Genomic DNA, 19,616 nt, shown 5'->3' with positions numbered 1-19,616 from the left:
CTGCCCCTGTGCAGAGGCCCTGGACCCTGGTACCAACCCAGATCCAGGCCCCCTAGCACCTACCCGTGTCCAGAGACGCAGGCCCCTCGGCATCTACCACTGTCCAGAGACCCAGGACCCCGGCACCTACCCCTTTCCAGACCCCCAGGCCCCCGGCACCTACGCCTGTCCAGAGACCCAGGCCCCCGGCACCTACCCCTGTCCAGAGACCCAGTCCCCCGGCACCTACCACCATCCAGAGACCCAGTCCCCCTGGCACCTATCCCTGACCAGAGACCCAGGACCCTTGGAACCTACGGCTGTCCAGACACACAGGCCCCTGGCACCTACCCCGAGACCTAGGACCCCGGCACATACCACTGTCGAGACACACAAGACCGTGGCGCCTACCCCTGTCCAAAGACCCAGGCCCCCCGACAGCTACCCCTGTCCAGAGACCAGGCCCCCCGGCACCTACACTTGTCCAGAGACTCGGGACCCCAGCACCTACCTGTGTCCACAGATGCAGGCCCCTGGCACCTACCCGTATCCAGAGGCCCTGGACCCCGGCATATACCCAGGCCCAGGCCCCCCGGCACATACCCTCGTCCAGAGACCCAAGACCCCTGGCACCTACGCCTGTCCAGAGACCCAGGCCCCCGTCACCTATCCCTCTCCAGAGACCCGGGCCTCCCGGCACCTGCCCCGGTCGAGAGGCCCTGGACCCTAGCACATACCCAAGCACAGACCCCCCCGGCACCTAACCCTGTCCGGAGACCCAGGGCGCCCGGCACCTACCCCTGTCCAGAGACCCAGGTCCCCGGCATCTACCCTGTCCAGAGACCCAGTTCCCCGGCATCTACCCTGTCCAGAGACCCAGGAACCCGGCACCTATCCCTGTCCAGAGACCCAGGCCCCCGGCACCTACCCCTGTCCAGAGGCCCTGGACGCCGGCAGCTACCCCCGTTCAGAGACCCAGGCCCCCAGCACGTGACCGTGTCCAGAGATCCAGGCCCCCCAGCAACTGCGCCTGTCGAGACACACTGGACCCTGGCATCTACCCACGCCCAAGCCCCCCGGCACCTACCCCCGTCCAGAGACCAAGGAACCTTGGCACCTACGCCTGTCCAGAGACCCAGGCCCCGGACACCTACCCCTTTCCAGAGACACAGGTGCCCCTGCATCTGCCCCTGTCAATAGACCCAGGCCCCACGGCACCTGCCCCTGTCCAGAGACCCAGGCCCCCCGGCACCTACCCCTGTCCAGAGACCCAGGCTCCCGGCACCTACCCCGTCCAGAGACCCAGGTCCCCCGGCACCTAACCCTGCCGAGAGGCCCTGGACCCCGGCACCTACTCAGGCACAGGCTCCCCAGCACCTACCCCCGTTCAGAGACACAGGCTCCCGGCACCTGTCCCTTCCAGAGACAGAGGCCCCCGGCACTTGCCCCTGTCCAGGGACCCAGGTTCCCAGCATCTGCCCCTGTCCAGACGCCCTGGACCCCGGCTCCCACCCAGGCCCAGGCAGCCTGACACCTACGGCCGTCCAGAGACCCAGGACCCTGGAATCTACCTATGTTCAGAGACCCAGGCCCCCCAGACCAGACCCTGTTCAGAGGCCCTGGACCCCGGCACCTACCCAGGCCCAGGCCCTCAGGAACCTACCCCTGTCCAGAGACCCAGGCCCCCCAGCACCTACCCCTGTCCAGAGACCCAGCACCCCCGGCACCTTCCCCCGTCCAGAGACCCAGGCCCCCGGCACCTACCCCTGTCCAGACACCCAGCACCCCCGGCACCTTCCCCTGTCCAGAGACCCAGGCCCCCCAGCAACTAGCCCTGTCCAGAGACACAGGCCCCCCAGCAGCTGCCCCTGTCCAGATACCCAGGGACCTCGGCACCTACCCAACGTACAGAGACCCAGGCCCCCCAGCACCTACCCTTCTCTGGCTGCCTGCCCTCGGAGAAAAGCTGCGCTCCCTCAAGCTCCAGGGATCCGGGGGCCTGCCGCCGCCCTTTCCGGGCGCGCACCTGGAAGTCCCGAGCTGGGGCCCCGCCTTAGTCGCCTACTCCAAAGCCCCGCCCCGCCGCGCTTCACCGCGCCTGCGGCGCTGCTCCACCGCCCCGTCTCGCTACACCGCGCCTGCGCCCCACTCCATCGCCCGCTCCCGCTCCACCGCGCCTGCGCCTCGCTCCACGGCCCCGCCCCGCTCCGCGGCGCCTGCGTCCTGCTCCACTGCGTCTGCGTAGCGAGCGCCAGTGTTGCAGTTGCAGTCCGTCGGGGGCAGTTCGCGGGTCGTCTGGCGGTTGCGGAGTCGTTGGCGTCCGCCGCGAGGGAGCGTCGGCGTGGAGGCGCCTTCTGGCTCGGGCTGGGACCGGCTGGAGCGCGAACGAGTAACGGCGGCAACTGCGGGCATGTGGACGGCGGCCTCAGCGGCCAGCAGGTAAGCTCCGAGCGGGGGAGGGTGGGTCTTGCAGGCCCCTGACGGGGTGCGGGTTGCGGGCGTGCCAGGGTTGCGGCGGCCTGGCCGAGGGTGTAGGCGAGCGCGGCCTGCGCGGAGTCCGTTCGGGAATTGTCCTTCCGGCGGCGCCCGCACCGCGCCCACTGCCGGCCGGCCCTCGACGGGGACCCGGGCGGGGCGGGCCTCGGTCTCGGGGCGGGCGAGCGCTCCTTCTTCGCCGGCCCGTACTCCTCCGTCTTCCCATTTCCTCCGCACCCAGCCAACGTGGCCGCAACTCTCCTGTCTCCACTTACTGGACGTTGCCGGCCTCTTTGCCAGGGGGCCTGGGCCTCGGTAGGTGCCGGGTTCCAGGGCCTCTGGACAGGGAAAGGTGCTGGGGGGACTGGGTCTCTGGACAGGGGCTGGTGCCGGGGGCCTGGGTCTCTGAACGGGGATAGGTGCCGGGATCCAGGGCCTCTGGACAGAGGTAGGTGACGGGGGCCTGGGTCTCCGGACAGGGTAGGGGCTGGGGGCCTGGTTCTCTGGAAAGGGTTAGGTGTCGGGGTCCTGGGTCGCTGAACAGGGGTAGGTGTTGCGGTCCTGTGCCTCTGGACAGGGGTAGGTATTGGGGGACCTGGGTCTTTAGACAAGGGTAGGGGTGGGGTCCTGGGCCTCTGGACAGGGGCAGGTGCCGGGGTCCAGGGCCTCTCGACAGGGGCACGTGCCGTGGGGCCTGGGTCTCTGAACAGGGGTAGGTGCCGGGGGCCTGGGTCTCTGGACAGGGGCTGGTGCCGGGGGCCTGGGTCTCTCAACGGGGATAGGTGCCTGGGGCCTGGGTCTCTGGACAGGGACAGGTGCCTGGGGGCCTGGGACTCGACATGGGTAGGTCCCGGGATCCAGGGCCTCTGGATACGGGCAGGTTCCGGGGGGCCTGGGTCTCTTGACAGGGATAAGTGCTGGCTGGCCTGGGTCTGGGGACAGGGGTAGGTTCCCGGGGGGCCCGGGTCTCTGGACAGGGGTAGGTGCCGGGGGCCTGGGTCTCTGGACAGGGGTAGGTGCCTGGGGGCCTGGGTCTCTGGACATGGGTAGGTGCGGGGTGCTGGACAGGGGTTGGTGTTGGGGGACCTCGGCCTCTGTACAGGGGTAGGTGTTGGGGGACCTTGGTCTCTGGACAGGGGTAGGTGCGGGGTCCTGGGCTTCTGGACAGAGGCAGCTGCCGGGGGTTGGGGTCTTTCGACAGGGGCAGATGCCGAGGGGCCTAGGCCTTGGTAGGTGCTGGAGTCCAGGGCCTCTGAACAGGGGCAGGTGCCGGGGCTTAGGTCTCTGTACAGGGGCAGGTGCCGGGGGGGCCTGGGTCTGTGGACAGGGGAAGGTGCCGGGGGGGCTGGGTGTCTGGACAGTGGTAGGTGTCGGAGGGGCTGGGTGTCTGGATAGTGGTAGGTGCCGGGGGGCCCGGGTCTCTGGACAGGGGTAGGTGCCGGGGGGCCCGGGTCTCTGCACAGGGGTAGGTGCCGGGGGGCCCGGGTCTCTGCACAGGGGTAGGTGCCGGGGGGCCCGGGTCTCTGCACAGGGGTAGGTGCCGGGGGGCCCGGGTCTCTTGACAGGTACAGGGGCCGGGGGGCCTGGGTATCCGGACAGGGGTACCCTGGCCAGGGTCCAGGGCATCTGGACATGTTCAGGTGCCGCGGGCATGGGTCTTTTCACACGGGCAGATGCGGGGGCGCCTATGTCTCTGGACAGAGGTAGGTGCCGGAGGGCCTGGGTCTCTGGACAGGGGTAGATGCCGGCGGGCCTGGTTCTCTGGACAGGGGTAGGTGCCGGGGGTCCTGAATCTCTGGACAGGGGTAGGTGCCCGGAGCCTGGGTCTCTGGACAGGGGTAGGTGCCGGGGGGCCTGGGTCTGTGGACAGGGGTAGATGCCGGGGTCCAGGGCCTCTGGACAGGGCTAGGTGCCGGGGTGCCTGAGTCTCTGGACAGGGGTAGCTGCTGGGGGCGGGTGTCTCTGGGCAGGTGTAGGTGCCAGGGGTCCTGAGTCTCTGGACAGGGGAGGTGCCGGGGGCCCGGGTCTCAGGACAGGGGTAGGTGCCGGGGTCCTGAGTCTCTGGACAGGGGTAAGTGCCGGAGGCCTGGGTCTCTGGACAGGTGTAGGTGCCGGGACGCCTTGGTCTTTGGATAGGGGTAGGTGCTGCGGGGCCTGGGTCTCTGGAAGGGGCAGGTGCCTTGGTCTCTGTATAGGGGTAGGTGCTGGGGGGCCTGGGTCTCTGGAAGGGGCAGGTGCCGGGGACCTAGGTCTCTGAACGGTGGTTGGTGCCAGGGGGCCTGGGTCTCTGGACGGGTAGGTGCCAGGGGTCCTTGGTCTCTGGACGGGGGCAGGTGCCAGGGTGCCTGGGCCTCGGTAGGTGCCGGGTTCCAGGGCCTCTGGACAGGGAAAGGTGCTGGGGGGACTGGGTCTCTGGACAGGGGCTGGTGCCGGGGGCCTGGGTCTCTGAACGGGGATAGGTGCCGGGATCCAGGGCCTCTGGACAGAGGTAGGTGACGGGGGCCTGGGTCTCCGGACAGGGTAGGGGCTGGGGGCCTGGTTCTCTGGAAAGGGTTAGGTGTCGGGGTCCTGGGTCGCTGAACAGGGGTAGGTGTTGCGGTCCTGTGCCTCTGGACAGGGGTAGGTATTGGGGGACCTGGGTCTTTAGACAAGGGTAGGTGTGGGGTCCTGGGCCTCTGGACAGGGGCAGGTGCCGGGGTCCAGGGCCTCTCGACAGGGGCACGTGCCGTGGGGCCTGGGTCTCTGAACAGGGGTAGGTGCCGGGGGCCTGGGTCTCTGGACAGGGGCTGGTGCCGGGGGCCTGGGTCTCTCAACGGGGGTAGGTGCCTGGGGCCTGGGTCTCTGGACAGGGACAGGTGCCTGGGGGCCTGGGACTCGACATGGGTAGGTCCCGGGATCCAGGGCCTCTGGATACGGGCAGGTTCCGGGGGGCCTGGGTCTCTTGACAGGGGCAAATGCAGGGGCGCCTGGGTCTCTGGACAGGGATAAGTGCTGGCTGGCCTGGGTCTGGGGACAGGGGTAGGTTCCCGGGGGGCCCGGGTCTCTGGACAGGGGTACGTGCCGGGGTCCAGGGCCTCTGCACAGGGCTAGGTGCCGGGGGCCCTGGGTCTCTGGACAGGGGTAGGTGCCGGGGGCCTGGGTCTCTGGACAGGGGTAGGTGCCTGGGGGCCTGGGTCTCTGGACATGGGTAGGTGCGGGGTGCTGGACAGGGGTTGGTGTTGGGGGACCTCGGCCTCTGTACAGGGGTAGGTGTTGGGGGACCTTGGTCTCTGGACAGGGGTAGGTGCGGGGTCCTGGGCTTCTGGACAGAGGCAGCTGCCGGGGGTTGGGGTCTTTCGACAGGGGCAGATGCCGAGGGGCCTAGGCCTTGGTAGGTGCCGGAGTCCAGGGCCTCTGAACAGGGGCAGGTGCCGGGGCTTAGGTCTCTGTACAGGGGCAGGTGCCGGGGGGCCTGGGTCTGTGGACAGGGGAAGGTGCCGGGGGGGCTGGGTGTCTGGACAGTGGTAGGTGTCGGAGGGGCTGGGTGTCTGGATAGTGGTAGGTGCCGGGGGGCCTGGGTCTCTGGACAGGGGTAGGTGCCGGGGGGCCCGGGTCTCTGCACAGGGGTAGGTGCCGGGGGGCCCGGGTCTCTGCACAGGGGTAGGTGCCGGGGGGCCCGGGTCTCTGCACAGGGGTAGGTGCCGGGGGGGCCCGGGTCTCTGCACAGGGGTAGGTGCCGGGGTCCTGGGTCTACCTAAACCCCCGGCACCTGACCCTGTTCAGAGGCCCTGGACCCGGGCACCTACCCATGCCCAGGCCCCTCGGCACCTGACCCTGTCCAGGGACCCAAACCCCTGGCACCTGCCTCTGTCCAAAGGCCCAGGACCCTGCATCTACCCCTATCCAGAGACCAGGGTCCCCCAACACCTATCCCGGTCCAGAGGCCGAGGTCCCCCACACCTACCCCTGTACAGCTCCCCGCACCTACCCCTCTCCAGTGACCCAGGCCCCCAGGCACCTACCTGTGTCCAGAGACCCTGGCCCCCCGGCACCTACTCCTGTCCAGAGACCCAGCCCCCGGCACCTACCCTTTCCAGAGACCCAGGACACCGGCGCCTACCCCTGTCCAGAGACCCAGGCCCCCCGCACCTACCCCTGTCCAGAGTCCCTGGACCCTGGAAGCTACCCCCGTTGAGACCCAGGCCCCCCACAGCTGCCCCTGTCCAGACATCCTGGACCCCGGCAATTACCCAGGCCGTGGCCCCCTGGCACCTACCCCGTCCAGACACCCAGGACCCCTGGCACCTACACCTGTCCAGACACCCAGTCCCCTGGCACCTACCCCTGTCCAGAGGCCATGGACCCTGGCACCTATCCCTGTCCAGAGACCCAGGTACCCCGGCACCTTCCCCCGTTCAGAGACCCAGGCCTCTGGCACCTGCCTCTGTCCAGAGACCCTGGACCCTGGTACCCACACAGGCCCAGGCCCCCCGGCACCTACCCCTGTCCAGAGACACAGGCCCCCAGGCACTTACCCTTGTCCAGAGATCCAGGACCCGGGCTCCTACCCCTGTCCAGAGACACAGGCCCACGGCACCTACCCGGTCTGGAGGCCCAGGAACCCTGGCACCTACCCCCGTCCAGAAATGCAGGCCCCCGGGACCTACACTGTCCAGAAGCCCTGGACCCCGGCAGCTACCCCCGTTCAGAGACCCAAGCCCCCAGCACCTGGCCCTGTCCAGAGACTCAGGCCCTCCGGCACCTACCCTTGTCCAGAGACTCAGGTCCGCCGGCCCCTACCCCTGTCCAGAGACTCAGGCCCCCCGGCCCCTACCCCTGTCCAGAGACCCAGGCCCCCCGGCACCTACCCTGTCCAGAGACCCAGGACACCGGCACCTACCGCTGTCCAGAGACCCAGGCTCGGGGCACCTACCCGCGTTTACAGGCTTTATACCCCGGCACCTACCAACGTTCAGAGACCCAGGCCCCCGGCCCATGGCCATGTGAACAGATCCAAACCCTAGGCACCTGCCTCTGTCTAGATGCCCTGGACCCAGGCACCTACCCAGGCCCAGGCTCCCTGGTACCTACCCCCGTTCAGAGACCCAGGACCCCTGGCACCTACACCTGTCTAGAGACCCAGGTCCCCGGCACCTACCCTGTCCAGAGACACTGGACCCTGGCACCTACCCCTATCCAGAGACCCAGGCTCTCGGCACCTATCCCTGTCCAGAGACCCAGGCCTCCCGGCACCTGCCCCTGTCGAGAGGCCTTGGACCCCAGCACCTACCCAGGCACAGGCCGCCCGGCACCTACCTCTGTCCAGAGATCCAGGGCCCCAGGCACCTAGCCCTGTCCAGAGGCCCTGGACGCCGGCATCTACCCCTGTCCAGAAACCCAGGCCCCCCGGCACCTACCCCTGTCCAGAGATCCAGGCCCCCGGGACCTACCCTGTCCAGAGGCCCTGGATCCCAGCAGCTACCCCCATTCAGAGACCCAGGCCCCCAGCACCTGGCCCTGTCCAGAGATCCAGGCCCCCCGACACCTGACCCTGTCCAGACACCCTGGACCCTGGCACCTACCCAGGCCCAGGCCCCCCGGCACCTACCCGCGTCCAGAGACCCAGGACCCTTGACACCTACGCCTGTCCAGAGACCCAGGACCCCGGCACCTACCCTGTCCAGAGACCCTGGGCCCCGGCACCAACCCCTGTCCAGAGACCCAGGCTCCCCGGCACCTACCCCTGTCCAGAGACCCAGGCCCCCCGGCACCTACCCCTGTCCAGAGACCCAGGCTCCCGGCACCTATCCCGTCCAGAGACCCAGGACCCCTGGCACATACCCCTGTCCATAGACCCTGGACCCCGGCACCTGCCCCTGTCCGGAGACCCAGGCCCCCCGGCACCTACCCCTGTCTGGAGACCCAGACCCCTGGCACCTACTCTGTCCAGAGCCCCGGGACCCCTGGCACCTACCCGTGTCCAGACATCCAGGCCCCAGGCACCTACCCCGTACATGCGCCCTGGAGCCCGGCACCTACCCCTGTCCAGAGACCCAGGCCCCCCTGCATTTGCACCTGTCCAGAGACCCAGGCGCCCCAGCACCTACCCCTGTCCAGAGACACAGGGCCCTGGCACATACCCCGTCCAGAGACCCAGGACCCCTGGCACCTACCCCTGTTCAGAGACCCAGGCCCCAGGCACCTAGCTCTGTCCAGAGACCCAGGCCTTCGGGCACCTACCCCTCTCCAGAGACCCAGGCTCCCCGGAAACTAGCCCTGTCCAGAGGCCCTGGACCCTGGCACCTGCCTCTGTCCACAGACCCAGGCCCCCCGGCACCTACTCCTGTCCAGAGACACAGGGCCCCGGCACTTACCCCGTCCAAAGACCCAGGACCCCTGGCACCTACCCCTGTCCAGAGACCCAGGCCCCAGGCACCTAGTCCTGTCCAGAGGCCCCGGACCCTGGCGCCTATCTCTGTCCAGAGACCCAGGCTCCGGCACCTACCCGCGTTCAGAGATCCAGGCCCCCGGCACCTGTCCCTGTCCAGAGAACCAGGCCCCCGGCACATGCCCCTGACCAGAGGCCCTGGACCCCCGCACCTACCCAGGCCCAGGCCCCCCGGCACCTACCCTTCTCCAGAGACCCATGCCCCCCGGCAACTTGCCCTGTCCAGAGGCCCTGGACCCCGGCACCTACCCATGCCCACCCCCCGGAACCTACCCCCGTCCAGAGACCCAGGACCTCTGGCACCTACCCCTGTTCAGAGACCCAGGCCCCCAGCACCTACCCTGTCCAGATGCCATGGACACCGGCACCCACCGCTGTCCAGAGTCCCAGGCCCCCCGACACCTACCCCTGTTCAGAGACCCCACCCAGCACCTGCCCCTCCCAGAGACTCAAGCCCCTCAGCACCTATCCCTATCCGGAGACCCAGGCCCCCTGGCACCTACCGCTGTCTGGAGTCCCAGGCCCCCCGGGCCCCTGCCGCTGTCCGGAGGGCCAGGCAAACCGGCCCATGCCCCTGTCCGGAGGCCCAGGCCCCCCGGCACCTGCCCCTGTCCGGAGGCCCAGACCCCCTGGCAACTGCCCCTGTCCAGAGACTCAGGACCCCGGCACCTATACCGTGCAGAGGCCCTGGACCGCGGCACCTACCCCGTTCACAGACCCAGGCCCTCGGCACCTGCCACTGTCCAGAGATTCAGGCCTCCTGGCACCTGCCCCTGTCCAGAGGCCCTGGACCCCGGCACCTACCCAGGCCCAGGCCCCCCGGCACCTACCCCCGTTCAGAGACCCAGGACCCCCGGCACCTACCGAGGCTCATGCCCCCCGGCACCTACCCCTATCCAGAGACCCAGGACACCGGCACCTACCCTGGCTGAGGCCCCCCGGCACCTACCCCCATCCAGAGACCCAGGCCTTCCGGCTTCTACCCCCGTTCAGAGACCAGGCCCCCGGCACCTACCCCTGTCCAGAGACCAAGGCCCCCCGGGTCCTGCCCCTATCCAGAGGCCCTGGACCCCGACACCTACCTAGGGCCAGGTCCCATGGCACCTACCCCCGTCCAGAGACCCAGGACCCCCGGCACCTACCCCCGTTCAGAGACCCAGGACCCCCGGAACCTACCCCCGTTGAGACACCCAGGCCTCTGGCACCTGCCCCTTCCACAGACCCAGGCCCCCCGGCACCTACCCCTGTCCTGAGACCCAGGCCCCCGGGAACCTAGCCCTGTCCAGGGGCCCTGGACCCCGGCACCTACCCCTGTCCAGAGACCCAGGCCCCCTGCACCTACCCCTGTCCAGAGATCCAGGCCCTTCGGCACCTACCCCTGTCCAGAGGCCCTGGACCCCGGCACCTACCCAGGCCCAGGCCCCCCAGCACCTACCCCTGTCCAGAGACCCAGGACCCCGGCACCTACCCCTGTCCACAGACTCAGGACCCCCGGCACCTACTCCTGTCCAGAGACCCAGGATCCCTGCACCTAGCCCTGTCCACAGACCCAGGCCCCCTGGCACCTACCTCTGTCTAGAGACCCAGGACCCTCGGCACCTACCCCTGTCAACAGACTCAGGGCCCCCCGCACCTACCCCTGCCCAGAGACCCGGGACCCCGGCTCCTATCCTGTCCAGAGACACAGGACCGCTGGCACATACACCTGTCCACAGACCCTGGACCCCTGGCACGTGCCCCTGTCCGGAGACCCAGGCCCCCGGAACCTACCCCGTACATGCGCCCTGGAGACCGGCACCTACCCCGTCCAGAGACCGAGGCCCCCCGACACCTAACCCTGTCCAGAGACCCAGGCGCCCCGGAACCTGACCCTGTCCAGAGACCCAGGCCCCCCGGCACCTACCCTTGTCCAGAGACACAGGCCCCCCGGCACCTTACCCTGTTCAGAGGCCCTGGACCCCGGCACCTATCCCTGTCCAGAGACCCAGGCCCTCCGGCACCTGCCCTGTGAAGAGGCCCTGGACCCCGGAACCTTCCCCTGTCCAGAGACCAAGGCCCCCCTGCACCTGCTCCTGTCCAGGGACCCAGGCCCCCCGGCACCTACCCTGTCAAGAGACCCAGGCCCCCTGGCACCTACCCCTGTCTAGAGACCCAGGACCCTCGGCACCTACCCCTGTCAACAGACTCAGGGCCCCCGGCACCTACCCCTGCCCAGAGACCCGGGACCCCGGCTCCTATCCTGTCCAGAGACACAGGACCGCTGGCACATACCCCTGTCCACAGACCCTGGACCCCGGCACCTACCCCTGTTCGGAGACCCAGGCCCCCCGACACCTAACCCTGTCCAGAGACCCAGGCGCCCCGGAACCTGACCCTGTCCAGAGACCCAGGCCCCCCGGCACCTACCCTTGTCCAGAGACACAGGCCCCCCGGCACCTTACCCTGTCCAGAGGCCCTGGACCCCGGCACCTATCACTGTCCAGAGACCCAGGCCCTCCGGTACCTGCCCCTGTGAAGAGGCCCTGGACCCTGGAACCTTTCCCTGTCCAGAGACCAAGGCCCCCCTGCACCTGCTCCTGTCCAGAGACCCAGGCCCCCCGGCACCTACCCCTGTCCGGAGACCCAGGCCCCCAGGCACCTGCCCCTGTCCGGAGGCCCTGGACCCCGGCACCTACCCAGGCTCAGCCCCCCGGCACCTATCCCTGTCCAGAGACGCAGGTCCCCCGGCACCTACCCCTGTCCAGAGACCCAGGACCCCGGCACCTACACCTGTCCAGAGACCCAGGACCCCGGCACCTGCCCCTGTCCAGAGACCCAGGCTCCCTGGCACCTACCCTTGTCTAGAGACACAGGCCCCCTGGCACCTTGCCCTGTCCAGAGGCCCTGGACCCCAGCACCTATCCCTGTCCAGAGACCCAGGCCCTCTGGCACCTGCCCCTGTGAAGAGGCCCTGGATCCCGGCACCTTCCCCTGTCCAGAGACCCAGGCCCCCCGGCACCTACTCTGTCCAGAGACCCAAGCCCCCCGACACCTACCCCTGTTCGGATACCCAGGCCCCTTGGCACCTGCCCCTGTCCGGAGGCCCTGGACCCCGGCACCTACCCAAGCTCAGCACCCCGGCACCTATCCCTGTCCAGAGACGCAGGACCCCGGCACCTACCCCTGTCCAGAGACCCAGGACTCCGGCATCTACACCTGTCCAGAGACCCAGCCTCCCCCGCACCTGCACCTGTCCTGAGGTCCCGGACCCCGGCACCTACCCAGGCCCAGTCACCCCGGCACCGACCCTTGTCCAGAGACCCAGGCCCCCCGGCATCTACCCTTGTCCAGAGACCCAGGCCCCCCGGCACCTAGCCCTGTCCAGGGGCCCTGGACCCCGGCACCTACCCCTGTCCAGGGGCCCTGGACCCCGGCACCTACCCCTGACAAGAGATCTAGGGCCCCCGGCACCTACCGCTCTCCAGAGACCCAGGCCCCCCGGCACCTACCCCTGTCCAGAGACCCAGGCACCCCGGCACCTAGCCCTGTCCAGAGGCCCTGGACCCCGGCACCTACCCAGGCCCAGGTCCCCCAGAACCAACCCCTGTCCAGAGACCCAGGCCCCCCGGCACCTACCCATGTCCACAGACCCAGGCCCCCCGGCACCTACCCCTGTCCAGAGATCCAGGCCCACGGCACCTACACCTGTCCAGAGACCCAGTCCCTCCGCACCTATCCCTGTCCAGAGACTCAGGACCACTGGCACCTCCCCTGTCCAGAGACCCAGGCCCCCGGCAGCTACCCCTGTCCAGAGACCCAGGCCCCCCCCGGCATCTACCCCAGTCCAGAGACCCAGGCCCTCTGGCACCTACCTCTGTCCAGAGACATAGGCGCCCCAGCATTTGCCCCTGTCAAGGGACCCATGCCCCCGGCACCTGAACATGTTCAAATGCCCTGGACCCCGGCACCTGCCCCTGTCCAGATACCCAGGCCCCCCAGTCCCTGCACCTGTCCAGAGACCCAGGCCCCTCGGCACCTACCCCTGTCCAGAGACCTAGGTCCCCCAGCACCTACCCCTGTCCAGAGGCCCAGGCCCCCAGGCACTTACCATTGTCCAGAGATCCAGGCCCCCGGGCACCTACCCCTGTCCAGAGACCCCGGCCCCCGTGACCTACCCCATCCAGAGGCCCAGGACCCCTGGTACCTACCCCTGTCCAAAAACCCAGGCCCCCGGGACCTACCCTGTCCAGAGGCCCTGGACCCCATCAGCTACCCCCGTTCAGAGACCCATGCCCCCGGCACCTGGCCCTGTCCAGAGATCCAGGCCCCCCGGCACCTCACCCTGTCCAGACACCCTGGACCCCGCCACCTACCCAGGCCCAGGCCCCCCGGCACCTACCCGCGTCCAGAGACCCAGGACCCTTGACACCTACGCCTGTCCAGAGACCCAGGACCCCGGCACCTACCCTGTCCAGAGACCCTGGGCCCCCGGCACCTAGCCCTGTCCAGAGGCCCCGGACCCCAGCACCTACCCCTGTTCTGAGACCCAGGCCAGCCGGCACCTACCCCTGTCCAGAGACCCTGGACCCTGGCACCTACCCCTGTCCAGAGACCAAGGCCCCCCGGCACCTACCCCTGACAAGAGATCTAGGGCCCCCGGCACCTACCGCTCTCCAGAGACCCAGGCCCCCCGGCACCTACCCCTGTCCAGAGACCCAGGCACCCCGGCACCTACCCCTATCCAGAGACCCAGGCGCCCCGGCACCTACCCCTGACCAGAGACTCAGGCGGCCCCCCGGCACCTACCCCTGTCCAGAGACCCAGGCCCCCCGGCACCTACCCTGTCCAGAGACCCAGGCGCCCCGGCACCTACCCCTGTCCAGAGACTCAGGCCCCCCAGCACCTACCCCTGTCCAGACACCCCGGCCCCCCGGCACCTACCCTGTCCAGAGACCCAGGCCCCCCCGGCACCAGCAGAGCAGTCAGTGGAAACCTGGAGCATGGCAGCATCGCACTCCAGGGAGCCTGCTTACTCGCCCGAGGGCCTTCCCGGCCTCCAGGCGGCGCCCGCAAGAGCGGGGCTCAGAGCCCTTTCTCCGCGGTGCGGGTAGGGGTACGGTGCGGGGGGAGGGGGTTCTCTCCGTCGTTGGCTGTCAGCGCGCGCATGCGCCAGCCGGCTGGCTGTTAACAGGCGCATGCGCGCGCTGGTGCCTACCGGCTCTGCTCGGCTAGACGCTGCTTTCAGAGGCTGGAGACTCGAGTGTCCCTGGCGGCGGTTGTGGCTGGAGCTGATTACCTCCGGGTGCTTTGGTCCAGAGCGGCGGAAAGCCAGTAGGAATTGAATTATCTTGAAGCCAGTCCCTTAGCCTGGGCGATCTTTGGTTTCAGGATGAGGGTCGGGGAGTGGTTCCTGAGGGCCTGGAGGAGACACGTGGCTAGATGGAGGAAGAATCATCACAAGGATGGCGATGGTTTCTCGAACACCCGGTACCGCATCCGGCCGAAGGATCTAGGCATGATCCACAGAGCTGCCATCGCAGGTGATGTCAACAAGGTGGACCAGATCCTCTTACTCCAGGTCAATGAGATAAACGACGGAGACAAGAAGAAGAGGTAATGGCCGGGGTCGGGGGCTGCTAAGGGAGGCCTGGGGAGAGGGGAGAAGCCCCCATTCCTGGTTTTGGGGTAGAGGAGATATGGTGCGGGTGAAGGCATGGGTGGGGTGGAAGTCAGGCTGGGGGTGGAGTTGGGTGGGCGATGGGGGGACTGTGGTGGGGGTAGAGTTGGGTGAGGGACTGTGGTAGGAAGTGGAGTTGGGTGGCGTTGGATGTGGGGGACTATGGTGAGTGTAGCGTTGGTGACGGACTGGTGGGGAGTGGAGTGGAGTAAGGGTTGAATGGGATGAGGAACTGTGGTGGAGGGTGGGTGAGGGCATTGGATGTGATGGGGACTGGTCAGGAGTGGAGTGGAGTGAAGCTTGGATGGGGTGTGGAGTGGTGTGGGGGGTTGAATGGGATAGGGTTGGATGGAGTGGGGGCACTGGTGAGGGATAGAGTTGGGTAGAATGTGGGTGGAATGCAAGGTGGGGGTGAGGTGAGTGCTGTCATAAAGGGCACTGGGCTCTCTACCCTTGGCAGGTTCAGTAGCACTTGGGATGTGGAAACTTTGCCATGGGGCTGGAGCACCCAAGCCATCTTTCTCAGCAGCAAAACAAAAACAACGCTTAGCTGGTTTCTGATCTACTCATCATTCCCCTTATAGAGCACTTTATAAACCATTTTAAAGTGATTTAACAAAATTAAGTATATACATCACTTTATTTTTCTGTTTTTATGTTCTTTTTTTATTGCATTTTAGGTTTTGGGGTACATGTGAAGAATGTGCAAGATTGTTGCATAGGTACACACATGGCAGTGTGATGTGCCGCCTTCCTCCCCATCACCTTTATCTGGCATTGCTTCCCATGCTATCTCTCCCTAACTCCCCACCCCCCGCTGTCCCTCCCCCATTTCCCCCTGTCAGACCCCAGTGGGTGATGCTCCCCTTCATGTGTCCATGTGTTCTCATTGTTTAATACCCACCTATGAGTGAGAACATGCAGTGTTTGATTTTCTGTTCTTGTGTCAGTTTGCTGAGACTGATGGTTTCAAGGTTCATCCATGTCCCTACAAAGGACACAAACTCATCGTTTTTGATGGCTGCATAGTATTCCATGGTGTATATGTGCCACATTTTCCCTGTCCAGTCTATCATCGATGGGCATTTGGGTTGGTTCCAGGTCTTTGCTATTGTAAACTGTGCTGCATTGAACATTCGTGTGCATGTGTCCTTATAGTAGAATGATTTATAATCCTTTGGATATATACCCAGTAATGGGATTGCTGGATCAAATGGAATTTCTATGTCTAGGTCCTTGAGGAATCGCCACACTGTATTCCACAATGGTTGAACTAATTTACACTCCCACCAACAGTGTAAAAGTGTTCCTATTTCTCCACATCCTCTCCAGCATCTGTTGTCTCCAGATTTTTTAATGATCACCATTCTAACTGGCGTGAGATGGTATCTCAGTGTAGTTTTGATTTGCATTTCTCTAATGACCAGTGATGATGAGCATTTTTTCATATGTTGGCCTCATATATGTCTTCTTTTGTAAAGTGTCTGTTCATATCCTTTGCCCACTTTTGAGTGGGCTTGTTTGTTTTTTTCTTGTAAATCTGTTTTAGTTCTTTGTAGATTCTGGATATCAGCCCTTTATCAGATGGGTAGATCGCAAAAATTTTTTCCCTTTCTGTTGGTTGCCAGTTCACTCTAATGACTGTTTCTTTTGCTATGCAGAAGCTGTGGAGTTTGATTAGGTCCCATGTGTCTATTTTGGCTTTTGTTGCCAATGATTTTGGTGTTTTGGTCATGAAGTCCTTGCTTATACCTATGTCCTGAATGGTTTGCCTAGGTTTTCTTGTAGAGTTTTTATGGTGTTGGGTCTTATGTTTAAGTCTTTAATCCATCTGGAGTTAATTTTAGTATAAAGCGTCAGGAAGGGGTCCAGTTTCTGCTTTCTGCACATGGCTAGCCAGTTTTCCCAACACCATTTATTAAACAGGGACTCCTTTTCCCATTGCTTGTTTTTGTCAGGTTTGTCAAAGATTGGATGGTTGTAAATGTGTGGTGTTGCCTCAGAGGCCTCTGTTCTGTTCCATTCGTCTATATCTCTGTTTTGGTACCAGTACCATGCTGTTTTGATTACTGTAGCCTTGTAGTAAAGTTTGAAGTCCGGTAGTGTGATGCCTCCTGCCTTTTTTTTTTTTTTTTTTTTTTTTGCTGAGAATTGACTTGGCTATGCGGGCTCTCTTTCGGTTCCATATGAAGTTTAAGGTGGTTTTTTCCAGTTCTGTGAAGAAGGTCATTGGTAGCTTGATGGGGGTAGCATGGAATCTGTAAATTACTTTGGGCAGTATGGCCATTTCCACGATATTGATTCTTCCTAACCATGAACATGGAATGTTTCTCCATCTGTTTGTGTCCTCTCTTATTTCCTTGAGCAGTGGTTTGTAGTTCTCCTGGAAGAGGTCCTTTACATCCTTTGTTGTATTCCTAGATATTTTATTCTCTTTGTAGCAATTGTGAATGACAGTTCGTTCTTGACTTGGCTCTCTTTGAGTCTGTTATTGGTGTATAGGAATGCTTGTGATTTTTGCACATTGATTTTGTATCCTGAGACCTTGCTGAAGTTGCTTATCAGTTTCAGGAGATTTTGGGGTGAGATGATGGGGTCTTCTAGACATACAATCATGTCATCTGCAAATAGAGACAATTTGACTTCCTCCTATCCTATTTGAATACACTTTATTTCTTTTTCTTGCCTGATTGCTCTGGCTAGAACTTCCAATACTGTATTGAATAGGAGTGGTGAGAGAGGGCATCCTTAACTAGTGCCAGATTTCAAAGGGAATGCTTCCAGTTTTTGCCCATTCAGTATGATATTGGCTGTTGGTTTGTCGTAAGTAGCTTTTATTATTTTGAGATACGTTCCATCAATACCTAGTTTATTGAGGGTTTTTAGCATAAAGGGCTGTTGCATTTTGTCAAATGCCTTCTCTGCATCTATTGATATAATCATGTGGTTTTTGTCTTTGGTTCTGTTTATGTGGTGAATTACGTCTATAGACTTGTGTATGTTGAACCGGCCTTGCGTCCCTGGGATGAAGCCTACTTGATCATGGTGGATAAGCTTTTGGATGTGCTGTTGCAGTCAGTTTGCCAGTATTTTATTGAAGATTTTTGCATCTATGTTCATCATGGATATTGGCCTGAAGTTTTCTTTTCTTGTTGAGTCTCTGCCAGGTTTTGGTATCAGGATGATGTTGGTCTTATAAAATGATTTGGGAAGGATTCCCTCTTTTTGGATTGTTTGGAATAGTTTCATAAGGAGTGGTACCAGCTCCTCTTTGTATGTCTTGTAGAATTCGGCTGTGAACCCATTTGGACCTGGGCTTTTTTTTGGTTGGTAGGCTATTAGTTGCTGCCTCAACTTCAGACCTTGTTATTGGTCTATTCAGGGTTTCGACTTCTTCCTGGTTTAGGCTTGGGAGGATGCAAGTGTCCAGGAATTTATCCATTTCTTCCAGGTTTACTAGTTTATTTGCATAGAGTTGTTTGTAATAATCTCTGATGATGGTTTGTATTTCTGTGAAATCTGTGGTGATATCCCTTTTATCGTTTTTTATTGCATCTATTTGATTATTCTCTTCTTTTTTTTTTTTTTTTTTTTTGCGACGGAGTTTCGCTCGTTACCCAGGCTGGAGTGCAATGGCGCGATCTCGGCTCACCGCAACCTCCGCCTCCTGGGTTCAGGCAATTCTCCTGCCTCAGCCTCCTGAGTAGCTGGGATTACAGGCACGCGCCACCGTGCCCAGCTAATTTTTTGTGTTAGTAGAGACGGGGTTTCACCATGTTGACCAGGATGGTCTCGATCTCTTGACCTTGTGATCCACTCGCCTTGACCTCCCAAAGTGCTGGGATTACAGGCTTGAGCCACCACGCCCGGCCTCTCTTCTTTTTTGTTATCTGGCTAGTGGTCTATTTTGTTGATCTTTTCAAAAAATCAGCTCCTGGATTTATTGATTTTTTGAAGGTTTTTTTTGTGTCTCTATCTCCTTCAGTTCTGCTCTGATCTTAGTTATTTCTTGTCTTCTGCTAGGTTTTGAGTTTTTTTTGATCTTGCTCCTCTAGCTCTTTCAATTTTGATGATAGGGTGTTGATTTTTTATCTTTCTTTGCTTGTCATGTGGGCATTTATTGCTATATATTTTCCTCTAGACACTGCTTTAAATGTGTCCCAGAGATTCTGGTATGTTGTGTCTTCGTTCTCTTTGGTTTCAAAGAACATCTTTATTTCTGCCTTCATTTCATTGTTTATGCAGTCAACATTTAAGAGCCAGTTGTTCAGTTTTCATGAAGCTGTGCAGTTCTGAGTTCGTTTCTCAGTTCTGAGTTCTAACTTGATTGCACCGTAGTCTGAGAGACTGTTTTGATTTCCATTCTTTTGCATTTGCTGAGGTGTGATTTACTTCCAATTATGTGGTCAATTTTAGGGTAGGTGTGATGTGGTGCTGAGAAGAATGTATATTCTGTGAATTTGGGGTGGAGAGTTCTGTAAATGTCTATTAGGTTTGCTTGGTCCAGATCTGAGTGCAAGTCCTGGATATCCTTGTTAATTTTCTGTCTCGTTGATCTAATATTGACAATGGGGTGTTAAAGTCTCCCGCTATTATTGTGTGGGAGTCTAAGTCTCTTTGTAAGTCATTAAGAACTTGCCTTATGTATCTGGGTGCTCCTGTATTAGGTGCATATATATTTAGGATCATTAGCTCTTCTTGTTTCATTGATTCTTTTACCATTATGTAATGTCCTTCTTTGTCTCTTTTGATCTTTGTTGGTTTAAAGTCTATTTTATCAGAGATGAGAATTGCATCTCCTCCTTTTTTTTTGCTCTCCATTTGCTTGGTAAATCTTCCTCCATCCCTTTCTTTTGAGTCTTTGTGTATCCTTGCATGTAAGATGGGTTTCCTGGATACAGCACACTGATGAGTTTTGGCTTTTTATCCAATTTGCCAGTCTGTATCTTTTGATTGGGGCATTTAGCCCATTTACATTTAGGGTTAATATAGTTATGTGTGAATTTGATCCTTCCCTTTTGAGGCTAGCTGGCTGTTTTGCCCATTAGTTGATGTAGTTTCTTCATTGTGTTGATGCCC

At 61.8% G+C, this 19,616-nt stretch overlaps 1 protein-coding gene across 8 annotated transcripts in view; it reads left to right on the top strand.

Annotated features, from left to right (window-relative positions):
- The first annotated feature begins 2,337 nt into the window (after nucleotides 1-2,337).
- The window catches only part of LOC135277257 (ankyrin repeat domain-containing protein 62-like), a 109,396-nt gene continuing 92,117 nt past the window's right edge, over nucleotides 2,338-19,616 (top strand). For all 8 annotated transcript variants that reach the window (XR_010344867.1, XR_010344869.1, XR_010344868.1 and 5 more), the window contains exons 1-2: nucleotides 2,338-2,418; nucleotides 14,249-14,473. Coding sequence is in view for 3 of the 8 variants with exons in the window: in XM_064383220.1 (XP_064239290.1) it covers nucleotides 2,390-2,418; nucleotides 14,249-14,473 (254 nt within the window). In the remaining 5 variants the exon portion in view is untranslated. The remainder of the gene's footprint in view (nucleotides 2,419-14,248; nucleotides 14,474-19,616) is intronic.

Source organism: Aotus nancymaae, unplaced genomic scaffold, assembly GCF_030222135.1.
Source record: "Aotus nancymaae isolate 86718 unplaced genomic scaffold, 86718_ANA_hifiasm-v0.15.2.pri h1tg000003l, whole genome shotgun sequence".
Classification (NCBI taxonomy): Eukaryota; Metazoa; Chordata; class Mammalia; order Primates; family Aotidae; genus Aotus; species Aotus nancymaae.
This window is presented reverse-complemented; position numbering and strand designations above follow the sequence as displayed.